Source organism: Heptranchias perlo, chromosome 8 (genome assembly GCF_035084215.1).
Source record: "Heptranchias perlo isolate sHepPer1 chromosome 8, sHepPer1.hap1, whole genome shotgun sequence".
Taxonomy (NCBI): Eukaryota; Metazoa; Chordata; class Chondrichthyes; order Hexanchiformes; family Hexanchidae; genus Heptranchias; species Heptranchias perlo.
The window spans coordinates 80,820,252-80,838,180 of record NC_090332.1 but is presented as its reverse complement, the minus strand read 5'-3'; the positions used below and the strand labels follow the sequence as shown (position 1 = coordinate 80,838,180).

Here is a 17,929-nt window from a genome sequence, read left to right as displayed (position 1 = left end):
TTCTTCTGACCTTTCAGTCGCAAAAACTGCATTTGGTAACAGTTCCCGATCTGCAGAAAGGATGCCAATTGTTAAGATATTCGCAGTTCTCCCAACATGTTGTATGCCTGGATTGAATAGTACATTGCTAGCCCATTTTCATAGACAAAGACAGTTACCAACAGTGAGTTCATGTAAAGGTAACTAACCTGAAAAAAATAATAGAAAATTAATACCAAAAAAACCTGAAGATTTTGTGAGAGGCTTAACGTCTCATCCAAAAGAAAGCACTTCCAACTCTCACTGCTGCATGGGAGTGTCAGCTTAGAATATATTCACATATTTCTGAAGTGAGACTTGAACCCACAATCTTCTGACTCAGAGTTGAGAGTGCTGCCTCTATGCCACAGCTGATAATAAAGCTTTTGTATATTCTACAATTCAATAAGGCAAGGTTGAGTTGGCTAGTCTCAACCAGAGCAGTGGGTGGAGAAATATCAACCAGGATCCCTGCTGCTGATTGCCACCCAACAGCCTATACTGGAAGGTGCACATATGTAGAGGTGAAGTTAGAATAGGCTTCGGCTTGGCTGTGATAACACTCATTGTCTAGGCTCACCGATAAAGATTTGCCATATGGGCACATTGCCAGAGGGTTGCTGGCATTCATGGAACCATATGAGTCAGTGGGGTGAATTTCAACCACAACAACTTGCATTTATATAGCGCCTTTAACATAGTAAAACGTCCTAAGGTGCTTCACAGAAGTGATTATCAAACAAAATTTCACACCGAGCCACATAAGGCGGTATTAAGACAGATGACCAAAAGTTTGATCAAAGAGGTAGGTTTTAAGGAGCGTCTTGAAGGTAGAGAGAGAGGTAGAGAAGTGGAGAGGTTTAGGAAAGGAATTCCAGAGCTTAGGGCCTAGGCAGCTGAAGGCATGGCCACCAATGGTGGAGCAATTAAAATCGGGGATGCGCAAGAGGCAAGATTTGGAGGAGTGTAGAGATCTCAGAGGGTTGAAGGGCTGGAGGAGGTTACAGAGATAGGGAGGGGCAAGGCCATAGAGGGATTTGAAAACAAGGATGAGAATTTTAAAATCCAGGTGTTCCTGGACTGGGAGCCAATGTTACCTAGTGAGCACAGGGGGTGATGGGAGAACGGAACTTGGTGCAAGTTAGGATACGGGCAGCAGAGTTTTGGACGAGCTTAAGTTTATGGAGGGTGCAAGATGGGAGGCCAGCCAGGAGACCATTGGAATAGTCAAGTCTGGAGGTAACAAAGGCATGGATGAGGGCTCAGCAGCAGATGAGCTGAGGCAGAGGCGGAGACGGGCAATGTTATAGAGGTGGAAGTAGGCGGTCTTGGTGATGGAGCGGATATGTGGTTGAAAGTTCATCTCAGGGTCAATTAGGAAGCCAAGGTTGTGAATGGTCTGGTTCAGTCTCAGACAGTGGCCAGGGAGAGGGATGGATTTGGTGACTAGGGAACAGAGTTTGCGGCGGGGACCAAAGACAATGGCTTCGATCTTCCCAATATTTAGTTTTTACTCATCCAGAACTGGATGTCGGACAAGCAATGCAACAAACGAGAGACAGTGGAGGGGTTGAGGGAGGAGGTGGTGAGGTAGAGCTGGGAGTCGTCAGCATATGTGTGGAATATGACGTGTTTTCGGATGACGTCGCCGAGGGGCAGCATGTAGATGAGAAATAGGAGGGGGCCAAGGAAAGATCCTTGGGGGACTCCTGAGGAAACGGTGCAGGAGCGGGAAGAGAAGCCATTGCTGGTGATTCGCTGGCTATGACTGGATAGATAAGAATGGAACCAGGCGACCGCTATCCCAGCCAGGTGGACAACGGAGGAAAGGCATTGGAGGAGGATGATGTGGTCAACCATGACAAAGGCTGCAGACAGGTCGAGAAGGATGAGAAGGGATAGTTTACCATCGTTACAGTCACATAGGATGTCATTTGTGACTTTGATAAGGGCCGTTTCAGTACTGTGGCAGGAGCAGTTCCTCTCTCGTCCACCGTAACTTCGACAGAAGAGTTGTGAAAACCACAGGAAATTGGCATTGACACCATTTACTTAGTGTGTTTAGGAAAGAAGGGAAGTCAGTAGGTAGGATGTGTTTACAACAAGACTGGCCTTGGTGAATTAGATAAGGAAGCAAGGCCTATGGACCTGCTAAGAGGTTCTTTAGCGTTAGAATTCAAAAACAACCCATGTGATGATTGAACAGCAGATTTTGAAGGAAAAACATATAAAACAGCTCATTCTACAAGCGATTTCAGGAGAACCAAATGCAATGTCAAGACAAGACTGCACAGGAGAGGAACTTTCTTTTTCTCCCAAGAACAAAGGATTTGATCAATTCTTTGTCATGAGTTGCACTCACTAGAAAAAGGTTGTTTGAAAAGCTACTTCTTTCTTTCTGGTTAAAACAGTTGTCTGTATGTCAAATTAAATTCTTTAAAGTTAGAAAATAACTACAGTGTCTCGCTTGATCCTTGGCCTGTTGTATTCTGAACGAGAGTTTGATTATTTGATAATGGTTTAAATCTGAAACTTTATCTGGAAAAAGGTTTTAAAATTGTTTCTCCATCAAGTTTTCAAACCATTTGGAAAAATAAACTCAGAAATCCTCTTACAGGCTGAGGAAAGGCACACTTCCTCTTGCCTTGAGATAATCATATTAATGTATCCTGAGAAATTCTCCACACTGCACATACTCAGACTATGGCAGCCTAGGAATTACTGACATATGTGCAGCTGATAACCCTCTCGAGCTGCCAGCGTGATAGCTCTGGGAAAAAAAATGTCAACTTTAAGAATAAACTTTAGAGAGAGGCTGGGGCCTCCAAGCAAACACTTTAATGAAGGCACTCAAAGACACAAAGGCAATTTTATGGGTAAGTTTAATCATGTTATTTAGAAATATATGCTTTTATGATGTTAGTATCCTTATTTTGAGCTTAAAGTCAACAGGCTAAAAAAATCTATGAATTTTGAGTGCTTTGATTGGTTTGCCTTCCTGCTAATATATTTACACGTGAACAAATTACACTTAATAGATTTGCAAAGCCAATCAGTTGGAAAGTATTTTTAATGCAGGCACGACCAATGTGAATAGGAGCCAATTAGGCAAAAGCATGATGCATAAATTTGCATATATACTTGTGTGACACCTGAAGTGTGACAAAATTGTTAATAAAGGAATTGTGCCTAGTGTAGCATTTTTACAATATTGATAGACATACATTTGTCATCTTTGCCAAGTCCAAAAGCAAACCACAGAAATATCTATAGCGACTGGGAAGAGTATGGGACCATACACCTGAGTGTTTTTTTTAATTGTGAGCTTTATGCTTATCAAGGTGAATGGAACCCCTTTATTTTGGACATCTCAGCCCCCTCCTCTTCTATGTCCACTTCACATCCATATGAAATGTTTTGCCCTCTGGTCTACCATGGCACTGCACAGTTGAAACCTGGAGGTATTTTCAAGTTAAATTTTTAAAAACAAATCAGCATCCATGCATGAGCACAGTACATTTGTACACACATACATAGAGCACTCCAACGCATGCAGATGTGCAGAGATACTGGAAATAGGAACTGACTGTGGAGAGTGAGGTGGAGGATGCAACAGCAGCCATTTAGTTTTTTGACTTGTGGGATTCAATGAGTCTCATATGCCTGTCCAGTCACATCTCAAACTTAGACTGGTTTCAAGAATTAGGTATCAGGGAACTCTATGCTTGGATGCACTGAGTCATTTAATTTTCCAAAAAGAAAGTAAACTAGATTACAAATTCACTATCTGCAATATCAAGCATAGTAAAAGTCTATCAGTGTTGCTTCACTTTCTATTACATCAACATGCAACAAATTCTGCTAGAGTCCAACCAATGATGATGTAAAATGAGTAGAGGAACAACAGAAATTTGCTTTGAATTCCAGTAGTCAGCCATTAAGTAAAAGAGGGATGCCTTCCCAAAGTGCATGTAAATGCCAATCCAAATTTGGATGGTAAAATAATATAATGGCTGAATTGGTAGTGCTTTGTGTGACATTCTACCCTGACAAATTAAAGCTTATTCTTATTAAAGGTGAATTAAAATGTAAAAATATGACAAAAAAATTATATTGAAGTTATGTTTGAAATATGTGCCATATATCGAATATGTCAAGTCCAGCAATGAAATGCGATGCATATCTTCACTTGTTACTTTCTTGTACATTAATTAATCAGTCAGCCTTTCTTGCAGAGGCATCATCATGTCACACCGCTGACTGTAGTATACATTCTGGATCTCTTTCACATTACAAGCTTCTCTTCAGAATTCTGAGTGGAATAATGAGGGAGACTATGTATTGCATAATGTATGATTGACAGAGAGTAGCAAAGCAATAATTTAAGGGAGGAAGATGACACCATAAACCATGAGGGGAAAAATCTCCTCTGCTCACTATGGTAAAATGGTTAAACAAGACTATAGAAAATATATCTATGATAAATGCATAAACCTTCCCCAAAAAACCTGGCCCCCAAGATTAAAATACATTACACTCACAGATATATAGTTAACTCCTAATATTGCTTACTATTATTGATGAACTATACTAGTAGCATTGTATTTCAGATTTATTTTACTATTTTCTAAATCTTTTAAATTTAGAAATACCTTTGCGTGGTTGAAATTGGCACAAAAATTCAATTAACAGAGCAATGCATAATGATGCAATAACTCCTATTTATAAGTGGGTGTAATAAAGGATGTGATTTTCAGTTCCTTAGCAATATTGCAAAGGAACTAAGAGCCTAGTATATATTGTATACTGCATTGTGATCATCAATGGTGTAGAATACGATTTTCCTCAGCTGTTGCTAACAAACTCTCTTGGAGGCTTGCTGAGAACAAGGAATGTCAAGTTATTATCACAAACTAAGCATAGGCATAGATTTGCCCATATTGCCAAAAACCACAGTGTGATATTTCTTTCACTTTAATATTTCAATAACAAGTGGGATCTGTGAAATCTGTTCCCATGGATGTTTCCTGCTCCCAAATTCTATTAAAGCTGCAGGAAACTAAAATAAATAATGTGCCCACACCCTCTGTGCAATTTCTGCATTGTAATATAATTTGTAGGACTGATTTAACAATGTGACCTACCACAAGGAGTGCACATTGGGAAATCACAGGCGCATTCCCGAGGACTTCCAGTTCATTTTTGAGAGTGCATATCAGAAAATTCCAGACGTAATCACTACAATTTTATGTTCATGGGTGGCAAGTCATGGAGAGTGCATCTGTGATTTCCCAATATGCACACCAATGGGTGAGGCTCTGCGCTGGGAGCACACATGATACAATTCATCCTTATATTCAGAGACTGAGTGTTGGCATATGTGATGTCAATCTCAGGGTGGCATGATGGTGCAGTGCATTGGAACTCTAATGGACTCAATAGTGGTGTGATAGGATGTCAGGCCACACCGATTATTCCCCACATGCTGAATACCTGATCTCAGCTGTGTCATCCTGGGGATATACCAAACAGGGGCAAAGCACTGGCAAGCTCTGGTCTCATTAATCATGTATGAGTCTAGCCAGAGTGTCAGCGGAATATTCAACCTTGGAGTTGATCTCAAACCTAGCTTCATCTGACATCCACATACTTGCATTTCTAACAGTGCTCACTCAATAGTGATCAAGAGGGGGCAACATGGCCCCAACCCTTCTAGGGCCAATGTGTTAGTGCAAGGAATCAAAGTAATAAACCACCAATGTGGTTTACCATTATGTGGCCCCTTGCATTAGTTTGGATCTTACAATAATTAACTTAAAGAAGTGTAGTTTAAAGTAAAATATCAGGTGCTAGCACAATTTGATGTGAATACCATTCCTTTAATATCTAGCTAGTACTAAATTGCTGCCACTTTATCTGCACAATAAGAATGACAATTAAAAATGACATTTTTTGTTTATCTGATTGCAGCCATGAATTAATTTGGAGATAGTCTGAGCAGCTTTATGTGAGTGGGGGGTGGAGAGGGGTGGGGGGAGATTTCCTCTGGTTGCTGTGTGCAAGTATCGTCGTAAATATAGCAGGAAGATTTCCTAGGCTTGCTATTTCTAGTGACACTGTGAATGCATTCTAAAAGAACAGCTTAATGATTTCATGAGAAATAGCAAGCTAAGGTTACAATGATGATAATACAATGACCATATTATGGTGTCAGGACATTACTTGCTGGTGGGTATAAAAAAATTAATTGGTTATCTTTGTCTTATTATATCTATTATTTTTACTCTGCAGTGTGTTGATTACCATTAACACAATGGAAACTTCTCTTCTGCTGAATCACTGGAAACAAAAAGACTAAATATATTTAATGAAAGATTATAATGATGAGATCCACCTTTGTTGACATTTTTAGAGATTCCTGTGTATTTTGACTAACAATGGGTACACCTGTATCATCAATCTTGTAACAAATGACAGCTAATAATCTACCCTATGCTGTTAATAGTTTCTGTCAGGTGAATGGAAAATACCCCTATTGAAATCTGTTTTTAGATGTAAATAAAATCATATTTGAAACAAACAGTGCTGGGAATCAACTATGAAAGGAGTGTTAACATACATCAAATATTAGTTGAATTGAGCCTATCATGTAACCTCCTCCAGCCCTACAATCCTCCGAGATCGCTGTGCTCCTCCAATTCTGGCCTCTTGCGCTTCCCTGATTTTAATCGCTCCATCAATGTTGGTCGTGCCTTCAGCTGCCTAAGCCCTAAGCTCTGGAATTCCCTCCCTAACTCTCTCCGCCTCTCTACCTCTGTCTGCTCCTTAAAACCTACATCTTTGACCAAGCTTTTGGTGACCTGTCCTAATATCTCCTTATGTGCCTCAGTGTCAAATTTCATTTGATAATGGTCCTGTGAAGCTCCTTGAGACGTTTTAGTACGTTAAAGGCGCTATATAAATGCAAGTTGTTGTTGTAATTAACTGTAGTGCCATGGGATCTTTTACATCCACCTGAGAGGGTAAAAGGGGCCTCAGTTTAACACCTCATCCAAAAGGCAGTACCTCTTACAGTGTAACACACCCTCAGTGTTTCACTGGGATGTCAACCTGGATTATTTGCTCAAGTCTCTGGAGCAAGTCTCTTGAACCCGCAACCTATTAACTCAGGGCTGAGCGTGCTATCAAGTGAGCCACAGCTGGCACCGACGAAGGCCTAGGAACAAGATTTGCCCTCTCTTCACTAGTGACTGGGAAATGATGGAAGACCCCTGGAGAAAGGGCGACTCCTCAGTAAACTTGCACTGATTGTATCATAATTGTTATTTCTCCAATGTGGATGTCATCGCTATTAATGACATTCAACACACTGGCCTTTGGTGCCCACAAAAAGAGCTATTGTCAATGGAAAAAGACAAAATAAATACTTGCATTTATCATATATCTCAGGAGCATCTCAAAGTATTTCACATACAGTGAATTAGGTTGAAGTGACCAGGGTGATTCTGGGTCCTAGGTCACTAAGTTACAAAGGAAGGCGATCAAAGTTATTTCACTGTAGAAATGAAGACTAGGCTGGGGGTCGGGGCGGGGGCAGTGGTGAGACATGAATCAGATCTTCAAAATAATGAAAGATATAGATGAGATGGAAGTAAACGAGTTATATAGCTTGGACAATGAGCAAAGGACAAAAGTACAAGATTCACAAGGCTTGAGCACGGTTAGATTCTGGAAAAAGATCTTTTTATCCCCACAGGATAGTAGATATGTGCAGCAAGCTCCCAAAGAAAGTGGTTGATTGAAGGTTAATTTGTACCTTTAAAAAACTGATTCGTTATCCAGTGGGGTTGGGGGTTGTTAATATAAAGAGATATTAATAACATTGCTTGATTTTTTCAGGGAGATCAAGGAAGAAACTTAGTAACATAACCAGAAACATTCGGGAATACACTGCAACTCCATCAGTATCTGCAAAAACAAGAAAAAGTTAACATTTTGGGTACAATCCTTCATCAGAACTTAGTGTACCCTTAGTGTAAGGGAAACTAATGTTCCCTAAAGTAGGGAATCAGGAGGCAGGAGGGAAGATTATGATCGAGTAATCACACATGGAGTCTGGGTAGAGTGGGCTTGATAGGTTGAATGGCCTTCTGTCACTTTAGATTTCCTCCTGTTGTTTATGAAATGCAGCAAATGTTTTTAGGCAAATGCAGTAGCCATTTTATGCACAGCAAGTTTCTACGAACATCAGTGAGATGAGTGACCAGTTAATCAGTCTTTGGATGTGTTGATTGAGGCAGGAATGGTGGCTCGGACACCAGGAGAGCTCATTGTTCTTCAAATAATGCCATGGTATATCTATCTGGACCAGCGAAACAGACAGACAAAGCCTCGGTTTAACATTATGGGCCGTGAAATTTAACATTGGCAATGGGTACAAAATGGGTGGTAGCGAATCAGCCGCCCGTTGTACAAACTGTTTGACTTTCCTTTCTATTGACGTCAATGGTAAGGAAAATTGGGCGAGGTGTATAACTGGTGAACGATTTGCTGTCACCCATTTTGTGCCCCCGCCAAAGTTGAATTTCACCGCCTATACCTGAAAGATAACACAAACATAGTATCATAGTAGGTACAGCACAGGAGGAGGCCATTCAGCCCATTTAGGCTGTGCCAGCTCTTTGAAAGAACTATCCAATTAGTCCCACTCCCCTGTTCTTTCCCATAGCCCTGTAAATTTTTTCTCTTCAAGTATTTATCCAATTCCTTTTTGAAAGTTACTATTGAATCTCTTTCCACGAACCTTTCAGGCGTGCATTCCAGATCATTACAACTTGCTGCATTAAAAAATGTTTCCTCATGTTGCCTCTGGTTCTTTTGCCAATCACTTTAAATCTGTGTCCTTTGGTTACCGACCCTTCTGCCATTGGAAACAGTTTCTCCCTATCTACTCCATCAAAACTGTTCACGATTTTGAACAATTCTATCAAATCTCCCCTTAACCTACGTTGTTCTTAGGAGAACAAACCCAGCTTCTCCAGTCTCTCCACATAACTCATCCCTCATCCCTAGTACCATTCTAGTAAATCTCTTCTGCATCCTATCTAAGGCCTTGACATCCTTCCTAAAGTGTGATACCCACAATTGAACACAATACTCCAGCTGCGGCCTAACCAGTGTTCTCTAAAGGTTTATAACTTCCATACTTTTGTACTCTATGCCTCTATTAATAACGCCCAGGATCCCATATGCTTTTTAAACAGCTTTCTCAACTTGTCCTGCCACCTTCAAAGATTTGTATACATACACCCTCAGGTCTCTCTGTTCCTTCACTCCCTTTAAAATTGTGCCATTTAGTTTATATTGCCTCTCCTCCTTCTTTCTACCAAAATGTATCACTTCACACTTCTCTGCGTTAAATTTCATCTGCCTTGTGTCTGCCCATTTCACAGTCTGACTATGTCCCCCTGAAGTTTGTTACTATCCTCCACATTGTTTACTGCATTTCTGAGTTTCATGTCATCTGCAAACTTTGAAATGATATCCTCCATACCCAAGTCCAGGTCATTAATATATATCAAAAAGAGCAGTGGTCCTAATACTGACCCCTGGGGAACACCACTGTGTATTTTCCTCCAGTCTGAAAAACAAATGTTCACCATTACACTCTGCTTTCTGTCCCTTAGCCAATTTTGTATCCACACTGGTAATGTCCCTTTAATCCCATTGGCTTTAATTTTGCTAACAATATGGTATTTTATCAAATGCCTTTTGAAAGTCGACATCAACTGCACTATCCTCATCAGCTCTCTGTTTCTTCATCAAAGAACTCAATCAAATTGGTCAAACATGATTTTCCTTTAACAATCCATGCTGACTTTCATTTATTAGCCCATACTTTTCCAAGTGCCAATTCATTTTGTCCCTTATTATTGTCTCTAAAAGTTTCCCCACCACCAACGTTAGGCTGGCTGGCCTGTAATTGTTGGGTCCATCACTCTCCCCTCCTCAGTTATGCATTGAAGTGTCAGCTACGCACAAGTTCAAATTCCTGGTAGGGGCATTGAAAAATCCACAATCTTCTGATTTAGAGGTGAGAGTGCTACCAAGTGTGCCAAAACACCATTCCCAAAACTTACCAACTCAACTCAAGAAGATCACAGTATGTGTTGTTAGAAGCATCGACACCCCAGAGTGACCTTCATTCTTACACTTTTCACAACAACAGGAATCCCATATCAGATCACTGCCTTGTAGACCTCACAGTTATTGTCTATTTAAATATTATTTGAACATTTGTCCTACTATTCTTCATTGTTAACCAGATACAACATTTATAGGCAGGAAAGAAGAGAAATTGAGACTGTTTCTGCAGTCGTCTTTTATTATTTATGATCACTGACAAACAGAAAGAACTATATTGATGAACAATCCGCAAGATATTTTGCATCCTTTTTCAGAATGTTTTATAACTTAGTTTCAAAATAAATAATAGTTAACTCTTGTTTGAAACTCATGACTTAACCTATCAAATGAAGGAGCAAAGAGAGTTTAGAGCCATTGACTGCATTTGTTTTATATCAACTTTTCAAATTAATCAAGTTTTACCAATACATTTACTTGAACCACATACACAGTATGAACTACACATATGCTGAGACAACAGATTATGTCATTTTCCCAGATAGTATGCAACAATTGCAATATAATTTAATGCAAACACTGAAATCAAAAAGGCTATATCAAAATCTTTTAACAATTTCAAGTAATTATAACCGCACATTATACAACAGGACAATGAACAAAACAAAGTAGCCTTCGAGTTAAAAATAGACACAACTAATAATATGTGAAAATGTGAAATTTAATTCTGTAGATTAACAAAGATATGGTGTTTTGAGAATAGTACATAAATTGGTGGATCCTGTGTACAACAAGTCAGTGTTCAGTGTTTGGTAAAATATCCATTTTATTATCACTACTGGTGGATTTCCCATGTGGGTACACATGAAACTTAAAAGTATATATATTGTAGTGCATATTTATAAATCTTCTATTTTCCTTTGCTTACCCACTTGATCTACATATTTCTATTAATCTGATTATAAATGGGAAAAAAATGTTCAACTCTCTCCTCTGAATTTATATTCTATCCATGATCACAGTATACTCATTTCTAGGGGATTTTTTTGTTGTCCAAGAAAAAACAATTTTATTTTAGAATCATAGAATGATACAGCACAGAAGGAGGCCATTCAGCCCATCATGCCTGTGCCAACTCTTTGGAAGAGCTAACCAATCATTCTAAATGAGTAACTCCTCCATTAAATAGCAAAGACAGGTATCAGCCTTGGCCCAGTAGTAACTCTCTTGCCCTCTAGATGGTCATGGGTTCAAGCCCTACTCCAGAGATTTGAGCAGATATTTTAGGCCGATGCTTCAGTGAGTACTGAGGGAGTGCTGCATTGTCGTTTGGATGAGATGTTAAGTCGAGGCCCTGTCTGCCCTCTTAGGTAGAAGTAAAAGATCCTATGGCACTTTTTGAAGAAGAGCAGGGAAGTTCTCCCAGTGATCTGGCTATCATTTATCTATCAACCAACACCTAAAACAAATGATCTGGTCATTGATTTCATTGCTGTTGTGGGACCTTGCTGTACGCAATTTAACTGTAGTGTTTCCCTACAACAGTGACTACACTTCAAAAGCACATTATTGGCTGTAAAGCATTTTGGGATGTTCCGAGGTCTTCTTGATACAAGTATGTTAGCTGCTTGTACAATAACAGAACAACAGCAATTTCTACCATAATGTGTCACTCACCACCCAATCTGTATTTTCATTTTTGAAAGCAACTTAGTCCAAGGGTACAATCCTTAGGATTAATAATTCAAGTGTGTAGATTTAGTTTATGATAGATGGAAGTTGTGCCTTTAAACTGAATACTGTACTTGTCTTTCCAAGTCAGGTAACGTTTGGGGATGAGAAGGCTGTGTTTTCAGGTCTGGGTGAAAGTATAGTACATAATGAGAACTTATCTTATCCTTCTCTCCTGCCCTAGCATGTTTTGGGCTCATATCAGATATTGCCTTAGTTCATTAGCTTCAAATTACCTCATTCTAACTGCCTAATTACCTGTTATCCTTTCTAAACTGTGTATACATCTTTAAGCTAACGCATGATCATGTGGTGACACAATAAAGCTCCCTCCACATCAACAGCTTTGTGTCTAAAAGGAGATACTTTCACGTGATAAAGCTGTCAGCCTTCAGAATTGGCATATTGAATATCACAAGATCACTGAAGTACAGTGTCTTTACAACCCCGTGATTACAATCATAAAAGTGATGTACATTCATGTGTGAGAACATAGCTTTCACTATATTCTACCATTTAACATAATCGATCAACAATCCATCCAGAGTAGCATCATTGGGGAATAGAACAGATCATTATGGCGCACTTTTGGGGAGCACATTTTCCCGCTTTTGAAACAAGTTTTGCCAAGAGCATAATACAAAAATTGACTCTAATTTTCACAACATAATTGGTAAAATTTATTGCAATGGTTACAATTCTAGTCTTGTGTGCAGTTAATACCCGGGCTCTCTGCTTCTGTAACCTTAATCAATAGGTTAGTGCTGTAACAACTAGACTGCAATCAGCATAAAGCAGTTAGTGACTGTGACTTAAGATCGAAACATTGTTTGGCCCAAATTATTGACTTGAATGGTCTAACAATGTGCACTATAGGGTTACAGAAATGATCTTGAAAGCTTAATTAAATTTGATGGACCACACACCCTGGGCTAATTCGTTAACAATGGAGCAACAGTTCGCCGATGTAGCTCACAATTACGGTCAATAGTTGGCGAGGGACAGACACTCCAGAAAGGGAGAGAGACAGAGACAGACCCACTGGGAAAGCAATAAAGGGGCATAATGTGTTTATTTCTGGACGTGTTCCACATTGACACTAACCACCATAATCCTGATGTTCACACTTGTAACAATAATGATGATCACGACCATAATTTACTAATTTTTAGTAAAATATATTTTAACTGTTTCCTAAAAAAAACGTTGTCAAGAGGTAATAGAATAAGACTTGTATATATTTATAATGTGGTTGTTCTTGAGGTGCAAGTACCGTTCCTGTAAACGGGGTCAGAGGCAATGTTATCCGGCTGAAATTCTAGGGGATTGCATACCCTGCTCTTCAGGGCAGTGGCGTAATAGTCTACCGGCTCCTCTGTGCCGTTCTCCAGCCAACGGAAGCACAAAATCCTCTGAAAGGACCTCTTAAAATTGTCCGAGAGGAAGCCATAGAGGATAGGGTTTGCGCAGCTGTTGGCATAGCTGAGGATAACGCACAGATGAGTGACCGTGGTGTCAAGGCGAGCGAGAAAGACATTCGCCAGCTGCACGACGTAGAAAGGCATCCAGCAGATGACAAAGACAGTCACCACCATCAGGACCATGCGGGTGATCTTCTTCTCCGACCTTCTGCGCTGCTGCCACCCAGCCTTGAGGGCAACCACTCTCATCTTCACGATGATCAGGACGTAGCACAGGCAGATGGCGAAGACGGGGATAAGGAAGCCTAGGAGGAAAGTGTAGATGACAAAAGCGACTGACCAGGAAGGCTGAGGCCAGAGGAAGTTGCAGACCAAGCCGCCGTCCTCGGTAGGCGCAGTGCCCGCAAATATGATAATGGGCAGAATAACGATCAGCGATAAGATCCAGACGCAGATATTGATGATCTTAGCGATGGTGGGTCTCCTGTATCTCGCCGCTTTGATGGGATGGACAACGGCGATGTACCTGTCCACGCTTAGGACGGTGAGGCAGAAGACGCTGGTGAACTGGTTGATGCCGTCAACGCTGAGGACGGTGCGGCACATGAGCGAGCCAAAGGGCCAGCGTTGCAAAGCGGCAGAGGCAGACAGAAAGGGCACACTGAGCATAAACAGCTCGTCCGCAATCGCCAAGTTCAGGATGTAGATGTTGGTGGCCGTTTTCATCTTGGCGTACCTTAGGATGACAAATATGACCATCGAGTTGCCAATCAGTCCTATCAGGCACACGATGGCATAAATAAACTGAATCACCACCATCCTGGCATCCCTTTCTTCCGCATAAACGCTGAACGAGTAGTTGGAGGGCAAATCCGTTACCAAATCCATCTGGCCGCTGGACTCGTTCCAAAAGCTCACCCTGGCTGTCATGTCCTGATCTGTAGGTAGCTGCAAGCTACGTGTGGTCATCCTCGGCGATATGTTTCTACCTCTCACCTTCCTTTTGACAAGACTTAAAAAAAAATCACCCCCTTTTTTTCTTCTCCTCCCTTTTCCCCCATTATCTCCTCCTTAGCGAGTCAGCATTCTGGCCAGCGAATCTGAGGCAGACTGAGAGAGCAATAGAGCGAGCACTCACACACCAGACTGTGCAGACTGATCCGCTCGCTCGCTACTGCTGCTACTTAAATACAAGAACCTGATGAATGAATAATTGTCAGCGACTTACCTACAGCCCTGCGTCATCCACTCAACAATATTCTGTCCTGAATCACAAATGTAAAAGCTATTCACGCTGTGGATAAATATATGCGACCCTTTTCTTTTAAAAAAAGCTAATAGGTTTTCTAATTTACAAACAAAGCGATTCTGAAAGCACTGGAGACGCGAAAGTCGAATGTTTTTGTTTTTTAGAGCGTGCCCACGGGGCATTTTTCGTTTTGTTGTTGAAAAATTGGCTTTAAAATAGCTATTGACTGTATTGCATAAATATCCTGTTAAAAGAAAGGTGACAATGTAAATATTAGCGTGAAATTTCGATTTAATGAGACAAACACCGAGCTCTCCAATCCAACGCAAAGAAATGGCAAACAACCAGGACTGGAAATAAGGAACCCAGAGCGTCCCCGGGATGAGACTGGTGGTCCCGGATTGTGTGACCATCACCTCTCGCCTCTGGTATACACGCACAGCAATTATGCCCGTTCTGTTAGCTGAAACTTTACGCTTGTTCGTGTTTAACTTCACAGTATCAGAATTCAGAAGTAATGCTAAACCTCAATTAGAACTAATTGCAATTTATATGCGTTTATGAGTCAAATGCATTGAAATAGTATTAGTATATGTATTGGGAATATTCTTGCAGTCTTATGAGTTGTGTGTGGGGCGTGGGGCGTGGGGGGAGAGATTTGAGATATACGAGTGTAGCCCAGCCACTCTGCATTGGAGGTCAAGGGTGTTGTTTCTGGAAATAACACAATGCCAGGTGTGCATCAAGAGTACTTCAAAGCATCAGTGTAACCCTCGGCTAAATTTCACCTTAAAACTATTTTTGTTATGTATATTTTGGTCTCTGTATGTCAAATCCACATCGAACACCCAAACGGAGGGATCACGCTGTTTTGGGAGCTGCCGTTGGGAGGTGCTGGCGAGTGCCCTAGAGACAGCTCCCGATTAACCCCCTGACTTCTTGTGGGGAATCTCCCAGACAATTGGCAACCGGCCTCGAATAGGGAGCTAACTGCCCCTGCAGGTAATCGGCGGTTGGACATGTTTGGTCATTTTCTCTTTTGCAAAGAGATTTGGAGAGGATTCAGTGAATGCAGATCCCCCCGAGCGTGTTCTGGAGACAGGGAACAAACAAGCCTGCGACTCCTACCAGATAGCACACTGTAAGGGAAGGGCAGTATCCGGCCTCGGCAGAAAACTTCCAGCTGGGACACTTCGGATGTCTGAGGAGTTCACACTGCTATTGGGAAAACCAAAGTCAGGTCAGCTGTTGGGCTTGGTGTAATAAGTGGAGGGTTTTAATAATGCAAGCTGATGTGGGAAAAAAAAGAGTCCTGGATGTGGTAACTTTGGAATAGTTTACTTCTGGCTCAGAAGTCAATTTTTTTTAGATAAGGAGGATATGCCCTGGTGTGAATGCCTTAACTGGCTTTACTTGACCATTCCTGTCACTGTATTGTTGAATTACCAGGGTTGGAAATAAATACTGAGGTAGTTATGACCATCCAATAATTATGGTAAATATAAATATTATCCAGTTTTCCGTTAATATCATGATCCCACCCTCAGCAGCCCCAGAGGTACTGTCAGGGCCTTTGGATTAGAATTTGTCAGCTCCCTTATAGATAGGATTCACATAAATCACCTTAGAAGGAGGGTTATCAGAAACCGTGGCCTCAACTTTTTTGTTAAAGTGATAAATTCAAGCGAGATCTGATTTTTCATAAACCTTAACAAAAAAAAGATTTTGAAATGTGCGATTTCTTTGAAAATAGATTAGTTAATAGCAGCAAACAAATATCAACAATCACCATGCGGCTGGAAAAGCCATACATACCAACCGTCAGCTTTTTACAGATCTGCATTTCGACCTGTGTCAGATTTTTCATAAGAGTAAAAAAACCACTTTATTTTCATTGGGATTGGAGGCTATCAGTATGTTGGACGGTGGGACTGATTGAACCATTTTTTTGACCAGTGCTGGTTGGAGACAGACTTGAGTTAGAAAAGTTTTAAAGTGAGAGTTTGTGAGAGTCACAATTAGATTGTAGTTTATCCCCAATGGAATCATATTTAACAAATAAGCTATTAAAATTCAGTTTTTGAAAACTATTTGTTTTTCTTAAAGGCATTTTCAGGAGTATGGTCAGCTGTTACGTGAAGGTTATTTTGTTTAAGTCATTTTTTTTTAGATAAGGAGGATATGCCCTGGTGTGAATGCCTTAACTGGCTTTACTTCACCATTCCTGTCACTGTATTGTTGCATTACCAGGGTTGGACATAAATAAAGACTGAGGTTGGAATGGTATTAAATTTTACTTTATTTAAAAAGAAATGCATTGGGATTCCCAATTTTCACATTTTACTACAAAATACTTGTGTGATGTGAACCATTGGAGTGCTTGTGAGTGAGTCGGGGGTAATTTTAACCCCTGAGAACAGGTGGGTTGGGGGTGGGTGGCAGGTTAAAATACCAGCTTTTTGGAATGACACCGCATCCTGGCTCCAACGTGCCCACTTCCGGGTTTAACCCAGACGCGTTTGGATGCGCGCGTGACAGAAACCCAGAAGTCCTGTCCGCACTTAAAGCCGGCTGGCTGATATTTAAACGGCCAGTTCAGGTCGTTGAAACACATTAAGTACTTACCTTTTTGTGGATTCTGCAACAGAAACAAATTTAACTACTCCTGAACATGTCTCCCGTGGCTTCTGAAACACGCCATTGAAATGGAGGCGAGTTGTAGCCAAAGCTCATTTGGCCCTTTAAACCAGTGATTGATACATCTCAATAAAAGGGATTGCAGCTGGGCATTCAGTTCCCTCAGACAAATGTTTGGCTGGGAGTTCTTTGTGTTTAGACTGAGATTTATTTGTTGAGACTGAGAATTCTTGTGTTCAGACAAATTGACCTACATTTTGGAGCCCCTCAAATTGACAAGATCAGGGTGGGGGGCAATAGATCTTTTCCACAGTACATCTGAGGAGGAGGAAAATGAAGATGGGGAACCCATTGCCAGCGCAGCCGTGCACATTGATGCCCGTGATGCCAGGGATGCCCTCATCTTCAACAGATTCCCATAATGAGATGTGCAAATTGAAGACTTTGAAATACTCAGGTCACCTGGAACAACCATCACCATCAACACAACCCTCTCCACCCTTTGCACAAAACAGTCCTTCAACCACGCATACAACCATTGGATACCCGCCCAATGGGTGGCATCATGTCTTGGCAATCATGAAGCGACGAGAGTACAGCGAGAGCAGCGGGGTTATAAAGCGCGATGGGGATATAAAGCGCGGGGGTTATAAAGCGCGGGGGGATATAAAGTCCGGCAGGGATATAAAGCGCGGGGGATATAAAGCGTGGTGGGGATATAAAGTGCGGG

At 41.0% G+C, this 17,929-nt stretch overlaps 1 protein-coding gene across 1 annotated transcript; it reads right to left on the bottom strand.

Moving 5' to 3' along the window:
- Nucleotides 1-12,732: 12,732 nt before the first annotated feature.
- Nucleotides 12,733-14,347, bottom strand: LOC137324250 (somatostatin receptor type 1-like). The gene has a single exon (XM_067988397.1). It carries the CDS (start codon nt 14,280-14,282, stop codon nt 13,134-13,136), a length of 1,149 nt encoding a protein of 382 aa, XP_067844498.1. The 5' UTR covers nt 14,283-14,347; the 3' UTR covers nt 12,733-13,133.
- Between the last annotated feature and the right edge of the window lie 3,582 nt (nt 14,348-17,929).

Coding starts and splice junctions, on each gene's coding strand:
- LOC137324250 (XM_067988397.1), bottom strand. CDS start 14,282: ATGACCACACGTAGCTTGCAGCTACCTACAGATCAGGACATGACAGCC.